This window comes from Salvelinus alpinus, chromosome 4 (genome assembly GCF_045679555.1).
Source record: "Salvelinus alpinus chromosome 4, SLU_Salpinus.1, whole genome shotgun sequence".
NCBI lineage: Eukaryota > Metazoa > Chordata > Actinopteri > Salmoniformes > Salmonidae > Salvelinus > Salvelinus alpinus.
The window spans coordinates 60,299,934-60,315,277 of NC_092089.1; the positions used below are offsets into that span (position 1 = coordinate 60,299,934).

Here is a 15,344-nt window from a genome sequence, read left to right on the forward strand (position 1 = left end):
GTACATACAACGTTTCTGTTTTCTACAGCGCTTCCTATAGGCCAATCGGTGCCGTTATTTTTTGGTCAAGTCTAGTTTTGCCGAATAAGAAAAAAAGATGCCAAACTATGCTTGAGTTATTTGAACATGTCAAGGGGGGGAAATAATTCAAAGAATAGGTTTCACAGCTTCACAATAGATGTCATATTTTTTCTATGATGATTATTACATCCATTGCACAGTGATCACTGAACCACTCATTCCTGAATAGAAACAGATGAAATGAAACTGAGTGAACATGGTAGAGTTGACCCGTGTCACGTGACGATGGAAAGGGAGGCTCTTATGTTTACACATCAATGCGTGCAAGAGCAGTTGCGAACTGTATAATCTAGCATCATTTAAATGTTTCGCTTTCTTTTCTTTATAAATCTAAAATTGCAACTTTGCAAATCGAAAAATTAAAGCGTGCAAAAGGGTAACGACGTTACCGAGAGATTCAAGACCGGAGTTTTGCACTCATAGTGTTGTAGCTAACGTTACCCAGCTAGCATTACATTAGCTTAGGTGTCATGGACGAGCTAGCTGTTGAAGTCAGGGGGACGAGTGGGGCTTTTTACAAGGTGGGTTGGTAATGTTAGCTAGCTAGCTGCTAGTTCTAGTATTTGAATGCGTTTCTGTTGTACAGCGGTGTCCAGAAAATATGTATGCGTTGAGTCAGTGAGTTATCTTGCTACAGCTAGATAGCTAGGGGGTAACGCGTCAGGCCCAGACAAGACAGCACAGGCTTATTCTACCAGACGTGCAGCCAATGCTAGCTAACAACACATCTGAAGTTGTTTCAATAAGGCCATAAATAATTTGAGTTTCGTGTCGTTGGTGGCATTTGTTATTTCGTCGAGTAACGTTAGTTTCAGCTGTTGGCTAGTTAATATTGTAACGTTAATAAGACTTGCTATCTAACAACAGTCAATGAGATTAAAATCTATTTGGCTTTGACCTCTTGTTGGCTCAATGACTGTCTGCTTAATGTCTTGCTTTTTCTCAACCCTTTTCTCATTTTAGGGATATTTGAAGGATGTTCATGAAAGTGCTGTCACAGTGTCCTTTGAAAACAAGTGAGTGTTTGGTTTCCGGCAACATAAGCCAATTAGCTAACGTTAGCTAGCTAGTGTTCAAATCTAATATGGCCTTTCCAGCTAGCCAACTAGCTAGCTACTGTAACTAGTTTGTAGTTACAGTAGTTAGATAAATAGCAACGCAGTATGCTACTTTAAATCAGACCCAGCTATTGAGTAATAGTTAACCACCATGGACTACATGTCTACTATAATTAGTTGTACTTGCAAATAACAATTGGTATCTCTTTTAATTGAACTACAGTGTATGTGCACCGCACACTTGTTCAGTTGTTGATTAATTTCCCTTGTGAAGTGCCCTGGTTTAATTTGTTTATTTCTATTCTTTCAGTTGGCAGCCAGAACGTCAAATTCCCTTCCATGATGTTCGATTTCCTCCACCCACAGGTTTTCAGAAAGAGATAAACGAGAGTGATGAAGTTGAGGTATGTGCTGTAAGTAATGGATAAGGACTTCCCTCCCACTGGTCAATGTCAATTAAACCCAATACTTTGCTGATTGCTAGTAGGCTAGGATATACAATGGCAGCTCGATAGTTATGTGTTTCTTGAAAGCAGAAGGGAACTGCTGTTTTGTGTTCTTTCTGTTTGGTTATTCACAGGGTTTTGGTGAATGTGTATCGCAAACAATTGAAATGGATTTCAGTGAGAATAACTCAACAAGATGTACTTAATTAATCAAATATTATCCACTGTTCTATCCACAGGTTTATTCTAGGGCTAATGATAAAGAACCATGTGGGTGGTGGCTGGCGAAGGTCCGGATGGTGAAGGGAGAGGTAAGTCCAATGCAGCGGTTCAAGTGAGAGTTTGCATAAATGTATTATTATTATGTAGCTATTGTAATCTTATCATGATGATCCCCATGTAAGTCTCTTCTTCTCAGTTTTATGTCATAGAGTATGCAGCTTGTGATGCCACGCTCAATGAAATAGTCACATTAGAGAGGTTACGGCCTGTCAACCCAAACAAGACAGCTACAAAAAACTCCTTCCTGAAAATTCAACTAGACGTCCCAGAGGACTTGCTGCAAATGTAAGTAGGCCTATTCTTCAAGGCTTTTTCAAGTAAAGTACTGGAGTTATGTTGTCATTTCTGCCGTATGTGTGACTATTGGTTTTGAGGCTTATGTGTGACTATTGCTATTGGGTCAAAACTGTTTTCTGTTCTTAGGTGTTCGAAAGACTCTCATAAAGATTTTAAGAAGGCAGTGGGAGCATTCAATGTCACTTATGACTCAGACAAAAGACAGCTTGTTATTCTGGTATGTTCGATTATTTTTCTGGCTTCTCAAAGTTTCACACCTCAGTCCCTGTTAGGTATTGTTTCATACAGTTCCCGCATAATTTCTCTGATTTTAGTCTGTGAATGAGATTACAACCAAAAGGGCGCAGATGCTGAGCGACATGCATTTCCGGAGCCTGCGCACCAAGCTGTCCCTAATGCAGAGGAACGAGGAGGCTAGCCGCCAACTGGAGGTACTTAAAGTTTAAGCACACTCGCAAGTCAAACACATTAGCTAGATTTCCATCCAATTGGTGACAGATTTTCATGCAAATATTCTAAAATCTGCATAACAATATGCACACAATATTTCATTGCATTTTCAACTCTACTGGTGGTTTTCTCACACAAATGTTGTGTTATATAGCGAGTGTGCCCACTTCGGTATTGGCACGTATAGCCTACATGAGATTATTATTATTATGAAGAAATATTATTTGTATTTGTCAAACGGCAATACCCTCAATATTTTTTAGAAAGGAGTTTTAAGCTCATCACCTTGTACTTTCACCACCCTCTGAAGTTCGTCATCATTGATTTCATCTGCAGCCTTATAAACTTAATGCTTTCCCGACTGGTCATAGTGGGAGGACCACACAAGTCCCCAAGTTTACTTCGATATGATGGTTATTATATAAATATTTACGCATAAAAGCATTTTCACCGACATTTCTCACGTAATTCATTTTACTGACACAGAGATCCTACCTGGTCTAGCGTATTTTGTTTTGTCTACATTTGGAAAGTCTACCGAAACATTTTCTGTTTCCATCAGGCCTGTCATGGTGGTTTTTTTTATCCGACATGTACTTTACTCGCATAAAAAGATTGAATGGAAACCTGCTTTTTGTCGCATATTAAGACAAAGCCATGTTAGCGTTGTTAACCTCAATAGGCTCTGTCTCTACATGAGGTGAACTATGGTTAAGCTATGCGTGGGGTTATGGTTTGTGTGCAGAGCTCTCGGCAGCTGGCATCTAGGTTCCATGAGCAGTTTGTGGTCCGAGATGACCTGATGGGGCTGGCCATCGGGACTCATGGTGCCAACATCCAGCAGGCCAGGAAAGTACCTGGGGTCACCACCATAGACCTGGACGAAGAGACCTGCACTTTCCACATCTATGGCGAGGTAGGGAGCTCACCACACAACTAGCACAAATATGGAAGCTCACAAACCTCTACTCACAAGCTATATTTACTTGGTCATACTAGTGATAGACATGCATGTATTTTATGTCCTCTGGGTATGATTCAATTGCAGGATCAAGAGGCAGTGCGCAAGGCTAGGAGCTTCTTGGAATTTTCTGAAGATGTCATCAAAGTACCAAGGAATTTAGTGGGTAAAGTAGAAGATGATAAAATTGTGTTCTGTTTGAAAAGTCATCAAAACTCAGTCTCCATTTTATCGTCATTCATAATCTAATACCACTTCTCCTTTGCCAGGGAAAGTCATTGGGAAAAATGGGAAGTTGATCCAGGAAGTAGTGGATAAATCTGGTGTCGTTCGAGTTCGGATTGAGGCTGAGAACGACAAGAAGCCACCTCCAGTGGATGAGGTAAGTGGCTAGAATCAAATGAACTCTGTATTCACTTTAATTGGTTTCTACTGATGGCTTTGGAGCCACTCTGTCCTCATTAGATCCTGTCTATTTGTTTCTCTTACAGGGCATGGTGCCGTTTGTCTTTGTGGGTACAAAGGAAAGCATTTCCAATGCTAAAGTACTGTTAGACTATCATCTCAACTATCTGAAGGTTAGAAGCTTTCCCCTATTGCTTTGCTAAAATTTGCAACATGATTATGTTCCTTTTATGGATGTTAAGATAAATGCCACATATCAGTCTTTGGATGAAAGCTTCTGCTATCAGGAGTTTGTTTACTGTTCTATTGACTGTTGACTTCATCAGAATGATAGGTTCTGCGTAATATTCATTATTAGATACAGTGGGGAGAACAAGTATTTGATACACTGCCGATTTTGCAGGTTTTCCTACTTACAAAGCATGTAGAGGTCTGTAATTTTTATCATAGGTACACTTCAACTGTGAGAGACGGAATCTAAAACAAAAATCCTGAAAATCACATTGTATGATTTTTAAGTAATTAATTAGCATTTTATTGCATGACATAAGTATTTGATACATCAGAAAAGCAGAACTTAATATTTAGTACAGAAACTTTTGTTTGCAATTACAGAGATCATACATTTCCTGTAGTTCTTGACCAGGTTTGCACGCACTGCAGCAGGGATTTTGGCCCACTCCTCCATACAGACCTTCTCCAGATCCTTCACGTTTCGGGGCTGTCGCTGGGCAATACGGACTTTCAGCTCCCTCCAAAAATGTTCTATTGGGTTCAGGTCTGGAGACTGGCTAGGCCACTCCAGGACCTTGAGATGCTTCTTACGGAGCCACTCCTTAGTTGCCATGGCTGTGTGTTTCGGGTCGTTGTCATGCTGGAAGACCCAGCCACGACCCATCTTCAATGCTCTTACTGAGGGAAGGAGGTTGTTGGCCAAGATCTCACGATACATGGCCCCATCCATCCTCCCCTCAATACGGTACAGTCGTCCTGTCCCCTTTGCAGAAAAGCATCCCCAAAGAATGATGTTTCCACCTCCGTGCTTCACGGTTGGGATGGTGTTCTTGGGGTTGTACTCATCCTTCTTCTTCCTCCAAACACGGCGAGTGGAGTTTAGACCAAAAAGCTCTATTTTTGTCTCATCAGACCACATGACCTTCTCCCATTCCTCCTCTGGATCATCCAGATGGTCATTGGCAAACTTCAGACGGGCCTGGACATGCGCTGGCTTGAGCAGGGGGACCTTGTGTGCGCTGCAGGATTTTAATCCATGACGGCGTAGTGTGTTACTAATGGTTTTCTTTGAGACTGTGGTCCCAGCTCTCTTCAGGTCATTGACCAGGTCCTGCCATGTAGTTCTGGGCTGATCCCTCACCTTCCTCATGATCATTGATGCCCCACGAGGTGAGATCTTGCATGGAGCCCCAGACCGAGGGTGATTGACCGTCATCTTGAACTTCTTCCATTTTCTAATAATTGCGCCAACAGTTGTTGCCTTCTCACCAAGCTGCTTGCCTATTGTCCTGTAGCCCATCCCAGCCTTGTGCAGGTCTACAATTTGATCCCTGATGTCCTTACACAGCTCTCTGGTCTTGGCCATTGTGGAGAGGTTGGAGTCTGTTTGATTGAGTGTGTGGACAGGTGTCTTTTATACAGGTAACAAGTTCAAACAGGTGCAGTTAATACAGGTAATGAGTGGAGAACAGGAGGGCTTCTTAAAGAAAAACTAACAGGTCTGTGAGAGCCGGAATTCTTACTGGTTGGTAGGTGATCAAATACTTATGTCATGCAATAAAATGCTAATTAATTACTTAAAATTCATACAATGTGATATTCAGGATTTTTGTTTTAGATTCCGTCTCTCACCGTTGAAGTGTACCTATGATAAAAAATTACAGACCTCTACATGCTTTGTAAGTAGGAAAACCTGCAAAATCGGCAGTGTATCAAATACTTGTTCTCCCCACTGTATATAGGTTACTTTTAAATAAGTAAGTTGTTATTGAATACAGTCATGATACAGACACACTGTGTCTCCCTGTAGGAAGTGGACCAGCTGCGCATGGAGCGGCTGCAGATAGATGAGCAGCTGAGGCAGATTGGGGGAGGAGGCCCCAGGGCCCCGGGGACTGGACGGCCTGACAACAAGATCTTCATTGTAGACAACGGTGGCCTGGGCATGATGGGCATGGGCTCCCAGAGAGGAGGGAAGCCGTTCAGCAGGGGAGGAGGCGGCCGTGGCCGACGCGGTGGTCCCTCTTTTACCTCCGGTATGTAACTAGAGAGAGTGGAGCTGTATCTGCATGTCCATATGGAACAGTAGGCTATGTCTTGAAGGCACTGATTGTCTTCTATGTTTTACTGTATGTTCATACGCAACAGGTTCAGCCTATATGGAACCTTATTTTCTTCACAATACTATGGCTGTATGGGACTGAGTGGAACTTGGTAAATTGGTGATTATTTACAGGATAACTAATTATCGCTCTCACCAGGCACCAACTCTGAGGCTTCCAATGCGTCTGAGACAGAGTCGGACCACAAGGACGAGCTGAGCGACTGGTCTCTGGCCCCCACTGAAGAGCTGACAGGGGGTTTCCCCAAACGACCCGATACACGCAAGAGAGGGGGAGGAGGGCCTCGCGGACGGGGAGGGAGAGGAAGAGGAGGGGGAGGCTTCAAAGGTCTACTATCCATATTCGAACTAGCCTATCTATTCTTACTATAATACCCCTACTGTGCAAGGGCCCCGTTTCACTGTCTGTATATAAATGCATTCGTTGCCTTAGGGTTTTATGTACTGCTGTATGAGTCAGAGTAATGATACAATCATTCTGCCATAATAACATTTCGAGGTCCTGTATATTACCTTGTCTGTCTCTGTAGCTGAAGACATCCAGTGGACTGAGTCACGTTCACGGAATACCAGAGACCCTAAGCTAAGGCCTCAGGAAGATTCTTTGCAGGTGAGGAATTCCAGAAGCACCAGCTGTTCTTTGTTCCTGGCAGCAGCCTCAGTTGCTGTGTCATAACACTACCAGTAGATGTCACCATGTACTGTTTCAAGACCTCTGGGAAATGTAGAAAATAATACAATTTGCGATTTGTAGGAACTTGATTTGGTCATAAAATGACATTTTGGTCACACAACAGGAGCTGTTTTGCAACTTAGTCAATGACCTCTGACAGAGGCTTAACGGGTAGCAGATAATGGACCCTATCAGATATTTATGTAGTTAGTGCTGTATAAAAACTATTGTACAATTTATGCTCCCCGCATATACGAACCACGAAGACTGCCCGAACGCAATATAGTAATTTTGATGACTCACACGGTGAGATTTTTCTGCAATATTCATAACATTTTGACACAATTACAATCTTTATAGAAAACAATTGAATTACATATTTATTTCAGTGAACAGTATCAAGCCAGCAGCAGAGGAAACAAAGTGAAGTCTTTCCTCTAACTCTCCCCAGTTTTATCTTTTGGCTCTCACTGTCTAGCTGGCTAGCTTTAGGATATTTACTAGCCCATACCAGAGAGAACTTTGCTATGTTATTGACATATGGCAGTACACAAACAAAATCTAGTTCACTTATTTTGCCAGTTAGAAAGAAACGGCCACAAATTAATTCAGAAACGGAGGGGGAGAATAACTGGCTATAGCGAGCTAGTGTTAGCTGATGACTCTTCAACAAGAAGCCACTGTGACAACATTTATCCTACGATCAAAAAATAAACTTTCCCATTGAACAAAATCCACAATTCACAGCTCCAAAGAAAGCCTGTGTCTGGGACTTCACCAAAATGACCCCAGATCTGCGATCAAATCCATTACCAAAGCGTCGCATTTCAATTTAGCCCGCAGGCAGGCTCTATAGAAAACTCCCCTGGCGCCACAGACACTTTCCAATGAGCCACACACACACACACACACACACACAGAGAGAGAGAGCCCAAATGCAGACAGCCAGCAGCTCCAAAAACAATTCATGCGGCAAGCTCCGTAAATAGACAAAACTTTCGCATTGAGCAAAATCCACAATCCACCCCTCTAAAGAAACCTGCCTCCTTTCTCCAAAATTCACCAGAACCGCGATCAAATACATGGCCGACGCGTGTCATTTCAGTTTAGCCCGCCATCTACACACAGACCCCACATCGTTCCCAGCCTCTGCTCTATACAGAAACATTGACTTGCATCGCGACTCTTTTCCCATAGGCTTGTACTTTCTATGACATCACCAGCAGTTAGCTTTCCACAGCTGATAGACATTTGGTTACTTTGGCGTTAATCAGTGTTATTTAGGTGGAAGACGTGCGCTTAATGCTGTAGCTCTTTCACTTACACAGTGAAGCCCTGATAATGCTCTGTCTCTGCTGGTGCTGCTGGCTGTTTGGGATATTTTATAAGCCACGTTGTTGGAAGGGACAGTATCCACTTTGGAAAAGCAACGTTTGGTGAACCCTCCTTCCGTTGTTGATGGCCATGGAAGTTCTCAAGTCCTGAAATGTGCCCTGCAGATTGACGAGGAGATGCCCAATTCAACCCCGTCATTCTCACAAATGTTTCTCACTTTTTACGTTTTTAAGTGTTTCATTTGCGTGGCCATAGAGGCATAGCAAGTGTTTCCACACCCTACTACCACACAAAGCTTGGCCATCTTGATGAATAAAAATGCAATTGTTAGTTAGCTCCATACTACTAACACACAAGTTTTATTTGTATTTTTTACCCACGAGTAGATGAAGGGTGAGCATGGATTTTTATTTCCTCACTGTGGAGCTGACGTTGTGTGATTGTTTCCAAATTTAGTGCTGATTTGGAGAACCTCAAACCCAACTTTTAGGACAGTATTATACAAATGTATTTAAAAGTTTGTAATTTGTCAATGTTTTCTTGAGGTGCTCTAATAGTAGAACTTGCATTTCTGGCATTGAGAAATAGTTGCTTTATGCCCTTTTTAATTTAAATTGGGGAGACATGGGAACAACAGTTCGATCTCCGACCATTGAGTTTTTCACCACACGACTGACACGCAATTTATAGAAGTGCCGATTTAATGGTCATCTGTGGCATGTGCAAAGGTAAAGTGATAGCACATTAGCCGACACTATTCTCCAGGAGAATCGAATATAAATGCATCGGGCTGGCGGACAGACTGCTCCAAACTCTAATTCACCTGTAAGTGACGCTACTCCGTTGTCCTGCATCTCCCCAATCTACCATCTCATACAGTATCCTCTGGTCCCACAGATCCGAGTGGACAGTAACAATGAGAGGAGTGTGCATGCTGCAGCCAGAGGTCCCCCTGGCCCCGCAGGTGACGGAGTTGTCCTCGGAGCAAACCGACAGAGACCCATCAAAGAGCGACCTATCAAGAAGGAGAAGCAGGAGGGCCCTAGTGGTGAATCCACCGCTGTGCCCCCGGTGGTGGTGAACGGGGTGTCGTAGATGGGGCCGACGGAAGGCACCCTCGTCTTTCACACACTCACGTCTCTTTCACACACACACACCACACCATCAATCCAGAAGCTTCTTCATTAGAGACACATTAGGCCAAAGAGGACAGGTCAGGGCTGAAATTAAGCACACTTTGGACAAAGCAACTCCGACAGCATCAGCGGCAGGTGGATGGGGTGTTGGGTGGGTTACTGTGTACAGGGAAGGAGCCATCTACGCTTTTAGGTGTTAACGGGAGAAGGAAAACTGAGACTGCAGTCTTTTTCTAATTGACATTGTTGACAACTACCTATCAGATGATTAAAAGCTGTGGGGAGAAAATGTTTAAAACAAAAAGAGGGGCCACCATGATGAATCTGTATTTCTAAAAGGATATGGTTTTCTATCACTTGTTCGTGTACAGTACTAGCCTTTTCTACGGCTAGAGGGTTGGATTGTTTGGTCCTTCCTGCCTTCTCTTTCCATCATGATGTGTTTATGGAGCCGTGTGTCACAGTGGAATATAGAACTCATTACCATGTGAGGTCACGGCTGCATCATTAGCAAAAAAAAAAAAGAATAACCCTCCTCTCTGATCTGTGCCTTTATCTCGTGTGGATAGTATCACAAATAGAAGTCAATCAGGGAAGAAGACGACATTGGAAAACAGTAATGGATTTTACTCATGTAGTGGACACACAGCTCACCTTCCAAAAAAAAAAAATGAAAAGTTTGTCTTTTTAACCTTGCAATGCATGTAGGCTACATCTTTATCATTGGTTTCGACATTGGCGAAAGTCAGCAATCTTGACTTTTCCGAAGCGTTGCTTGGTTTCTGTTTCCTAGTGCTGAATATTGCTTGAATAGGGATGATGATTTTTCTAGCCAATGATAAAGCATTTCTCTTTTTTTAAATGGTGGAACGACCATGAATTCAATATCTATCTTACCATAGGATCACAGTGGAGAAAGATGCTGTGAGTTTATTTGTGTGAATTTTTATTCAAGTCTCAACAGATTCATGTCATTTCACACTGGCTACATTTAATGGAGACTATTAGATTCAGATAGGACTCCATATCGTCAACACTGTACAGTACCTTATGACAGAAGCACTTATATATGGACCTTTTAACATGAACTATGTCGAACTGGGGAGCGATATTGAGCACATGGTCCTTTTGCCATACATTGACCAACAATCACTTTCCTGTTGGTTTTTCATTTAAAAGTGTCAATGGGAAGACTGGCACACACACATCTCTCTCCAACCCTAATATATTGTTCATAATATATTGACAATTGGTCATTAGATTGTAAATTATATAAAGGGGGGTGCATACTGTATATTATCTCATTTGTTTAAAATACTTTTTTGCTATTGTTTTGGATTGAACTTCAAATGTGCACTTATCATTATTTTTGGTTTATTTGCAACTACTAAATAATATGAACCATAATAAACGGATGATGTGATAAGATTTCTTCAGCAGGTGAATCACATGAATGCTGTCAACAATATTACCAAGTTTAGATAACCCTATAGCTAACTCTGAGTCTAATGTACCTTTGCCGTATGGAGGATGAAGTTTAGTCCCATGTTATAACCATATGTCTTATATCGGAGCAGTGCTTGTGCATTAAAACTTTAGTTTACAGTTGAAGAAAAAAAATTACTGTGAGGGTATTCCTAGTGTCTTGTTTTAATAATTTTTGTTTTCTTGTTTACACTCTAAATTGCAACATTGGATGATGTACAGCCAATGGGCATCAGTGAACAGCTGTCTGAGCATCTCTTGTGTTGCTGTTTTTTGCCAATGTCCAATGAGCAAAATTGTCTTTCAGCAGGCTAACAGCCACTGTTCTCCCCAGCGTTAACAGTCAACAATTGAACTGGCCCCAGTCTGACTGAGTCTTAGGGATTTTATATAAATTAGATAAGTATGATGATGAAATTACATAGACATTAATTGAATATTTTGCACTAATAGCGGAGGGGTGGGATAAGCAAAAAAGCTTTTTAAAACAGAAAATTATGGCAGGTTTAGCCCAGTTTAATGGTGCAGACTTGGAAGAGATGTTTGATCAGATCGTTATGAACGGCCTGAGCAATGTGGGCCATGGTCTCTTCAGAATGGCACCATCCATCTGGGACTTTATCTAACCCTGCCTGGGGCATAAATGGTTTACTCAGTATTTGAATGACATTCATATATCTGACACAGACAGTAAACTGACAAGATGTTGCAGATCAGCTCACAGTCTACTCTGTTGTCAAGGTCAAGTCACAGTGTTGCCAAACAGACTGTTTTCTATTTATTTTGGGAACGTATACGATTCAAGAAAAATACAATTGTAAAACATTTATTCTTGCACACATTGTAGGGTGTTGTGTTTTGAAAGCAGAACTGAAACCAGAAATACTGTAGATAGTGAACCAACTGGGTAGACTGACCTTGTATGTTACACCACTTTGGGCAATATTTTCTTTGTACATATTAGCGGAACAGATTGGGCTTTATGTTGACATTGTCTGGTTATAGTGCAATATATTTTGTATGCAAGCAGTTTCAATAAATAAAGGTTGATCTTCCTCTGCTACTTTAGAGTATTTTGTTTATTTTGAGTTCTACATATAAAACGTTGGTGGCTATGGATTGGGCAATAATTATCATGAAAGTTAAATATTTGTAGCCATATTTCATCCAAGAACAGTAGCTGCAAATATGTAAACATACTTTGAATCCCTGACTATGAAAAGCTGTTTTTAGAATATTAAAGTGTTGCACCCTCTGTAGCCATCAATTATTATCTGACCCTGCTGGTCGTCTATGAACGGTTGAACGTATTGTAAAACAATCTGGCCTTAATGGTCATGTACTCTTAAATCTCTACCTGGTATAGCCAGAAGAGGACTGGTCACCCCTTGAAGCCTGGTTGCTCTAGATTTCTTCCTGGGTTCCTGCTTTCTCAGGAGTTTTTCCCAGCAACTCTGCTTCTGCCTCTGCATTGCTTGCTCATTGGGTTTTTAGGATGGGTATCTGTAAAGAACCTTGTGACAACTGCTCATGTAAAAAGGGCTTTATAAAATACTTTTGATTGATTGATTGATTGATTGTTTCTTGCCCAAAGGAAACCTTACAAAGAACCATGGAGAAGGAGATGAAGGACTGTGGCCTGTTATGGAAAACCCTCTCCAAAAAGGCTAAAAAGTAGTAGTGGTGCTTTCTCCTGGAAGGCTTTTGTTCCACATAGGAATGAAGAGGATTAAGTATGTAATTGTGCAGGACACATTTCAGTACCACTGGTACGTATAGTAGCTAGGTAATTTATTTGAAGAGCGCCAATGGGAGTCTCCTTTTAACCACGTGGTGGAGCCCTGGCACAGACTTAGTCCAATCCAATTAGCCTTGTGCCAAAAATTGGTTGTTGCACATTGAGCAGTCATGACATGAACTCAAGAATCGCAACTTCTGCAAAAGATATATGCCGATTATACTGAGCACAAAACAGAGAGGGCCCACACTCTTTCTGTCTCTCTCTCTCTTTCTCTCTCATATCTATACATATATATATATATATATATATATATCCCTCTTTTTCTCTCAGCTTTGGCAAAGCAATTTAGCCTGTCATTTCTGTATCCCAGAGACTGACCTAGTTTTGGCCAGCCTAACAACAGCCGCCATGGAGAGAAAGAGAGACCTGATGGCCTCTTCTTTCACCCACTGCTCTCTCTGCCTCTCTCCCTGCTCTTTTTCCTGTTGTCACTGAGGTCCTTGTCAATTGAACCCAGCACTCCAGAGCCCCTCGTCCCTTGCCAGTCCCCTCCCTTCCCCTGGCCAACACTGCCTGTACTCTCATTAATACATGCATGGAAAATCAATGGCAACACTTAAAAATGGGCCTGGAGAAGTATTTAATTAGCATATAATGACAGACATGCATTCATTAGGTGATTTTATTAGTCAAAATAGTGTTTTGGCTGAATTCAACGTGCTGCGGTTTTGAATGGTATTTCAGAAATCTCAAATAAAGTGTGGTGATGTAGTGAAGCATTTTATAGATTATGTTTTATTTGGTTTATATCTCTCTGTTAAAGAGGTTTATTTTCAGTCGTCTCAGCACAATACAATTGAGGAGCCCTTTTCCTTTCTGCTCTTGTGGCACTCTACCCTGCTTTGTCTTTGTTTTTTTCAACCAGGCCCAACTTCCTTGGCATTGAGCTGCCAAGAAGAGCGCTCTCTCTCTCTCTCTCTCTCTCTCTCTCTCTCTCTCTCTCTCTCTCTCTCTCTCTCTCTCTCTCTCTCTCTCTCTCTCTCTCTCTCTCTCTCTCTCAATTCAATTCAATTCAAGGGGCTTTATTGGCATGGGAAACATGTGTTAACATTGCCAAAGCAAGTGAGGTAGATATTATACAAAAGTGAAATAAACAATACAAATTAACAGTAAACATTACACATACAGAAGTTTCAAAACAATAAAGACATTACAAATGTTATATTATATATACACAGTGTTGTAACAATGTACAAATGGTTAAAGCACACAAGTTAAAATAAATAAACATAAATATGGGTTGTATTTACAATGGTGTTTGTTCTTCACTGGTTGCCCTTTTCTTGTGGCAACAGGTCACAAATCTTGCTGCTGTGATGGCACACTGTGGAATTTCTCCCAGTAGATATGGGAGTTTATCAAAATTGGATTTGTTTTCAAATTCTTTGTGGATCTGTGTAATCTGAGGGAAATATGTCTCTCTAATATGGTCATACATTGGGCAGGAGGTTAGGAAGTGCAGCTCAGTTTCCACCTCATTTTGTGGGCAGTGTGCACATAGCCTGTCTTCTCTTGAGAGCCATGTCTGCCTACGGCAGCCTTTCTCAATAGCAAGGCTATGCTCACTGAGTCTGTACATAGTCAAAGCTTTCCTTAAGTTTGGGTCAGTCACAGTGGTCAGGTATTCTGCCACTGTGTACTCTCTGTTTAGGGCCAAATAGCATTCTAGTTTGCTCTGTTTTTTTTGTTAATTCTTTCCAATGTGTCAAGTAATTATCTTTTTGTTTTCTCATGATTTGGTTGGGTCTAATTGTGCTGTTGTCCTGGGGCTCTGTGGGGTGTGTTTGTGTTTGTGAACAGAGCCCTAGGACCAGCTTGCTTAGGGGACTCTTCTCCAGGTTCATCTCTCTGTAGGTGATGGCTTTGTTATGGAAGGTTTGGGAATCGCTTCCTTTTAGGTGGTTGTAGAATTTAACGGCTCTTTTCTGGATTTTGATAATTAGTGGGTATCGGCCTAATTCTGCTCTGCATGCATTATTTGGTGTTCTACGTTGTACACGGAGGATATTTTTGCAGAATTCTGCATGCAGAGTCTCAATTTGGTGTTTGTCCCATTTTGTGAAATCTTGGTTGGTGAGCGGACCCCAGACCTCACAACCATAAAGGGCAATGGGCTCTATGACTGATTCAAGTATTTTTAGCCAGATCCTAATTGGTATGTTGAAATTTATGTTCCTTTTGATGGCATAGAAGGCCCTTCTTGCCTTGTCTCTCAGATCGTTCACAGCTTTGTGGAAGTTACCTGTGGTGCTGATGTTTAGGCCGAGGTATGTATAGTTTTTTGTGTGCTCTAGGGCAACGGTGTCTAGATGGAATTTGTGGTCCTGGTGACTGGACCTTTTTTGGAACACCATTATTTTGGTCTTACTGAGATTTACTGTCAGGGCCCAGGTCTGGGCCCTGACAGAAGATCTAGGTGCAGAAGATCTAGGTGCAGAAGATCTAGGTACTGCTGTAGGCCCTCCTTGGTTGGTGACAGAAGCACCAGATCATCAGCAAACAGTAGACATTTGACTTCGGATTTTAGTAGGGTGAGACCGGGTGCTGCAGACTGTTCTAGTGCCCGCGCCAATTCGTT

The 15,344-nt window shown here is 41.8% G+C and overlaps 1 protein-coding gene across 2 annotated transcripts; it reads left to right on the forward strand.

The window, feature by feature from the left end:
• The first annotated feature begins 277 nt into the window (after positions 1-277).
• On the forward strand, positions 278-10,936 carry LOC139574045 (fragile X messenger ribonucleoprotein 1 homolog B-like). Of its 2 annotated transcripts, none has more exons than XM_071398171.1 (15): positions 278-602; positions 1,045-1,097; positions 1,450-1,552; positions 1,825-1,896; positions 2,004-2,152; positions 2,291-2,381; positions 2,479-2,595; positions 3,360-3,530; positions 3,663-3,741; positions 3,845-3,957; positions 4,067-4,153; positions 6,025-6,250; positions 6,476-6,664; positions 6,867-6,946; positions 9,242-10,936. In XM_071398171.1, exons 1-15 carry the CDS (start codon positions 552-554, stop codon positions 9,437-9,439), a joined length of 1,779 nt encoding a protein of 592 aa, XP_071254272.1. In that variant the 5' UTR covers positions 278-551; the 3' UTR covers positions 9,440-10,936. The 2 variants fall into 2 exon arrangements, with proteins under 2 accessions (XP_071254272.1, XP_071254274.1); XM_071398173.1 differs by having other exon boundaries at positions 410-602; positions 1,450-1,543.
• Positions 10,937-15,344: the final 4,408 nt, after the last annotated feature.

Bases quoted from the DNA above. Each gene is read 5' to 3' on its own strand.
- LOC139574045 (XM_071398171.1), top strand. From the start codon at position 552: ATGGACGAGCTAGCTGTTGAAGTCAGGGGGACGAGTGGGGCTTTTTAC. The intron at 1,553-1,824 runs GTAAGTAATGGA...TTCTATCCACAG, and splicing joins ATGAAGTTGAGGTATGTGCT to GTTTATTCTAGGGCTAATGA. The intron at 3,958-4,066 runs GTAAGTGGCTAG...TTTCTCTTACAG, and splicing joins AGCCACCTCCAGTGGATGAG to GGCATGGTGCCGTTTGTCTT.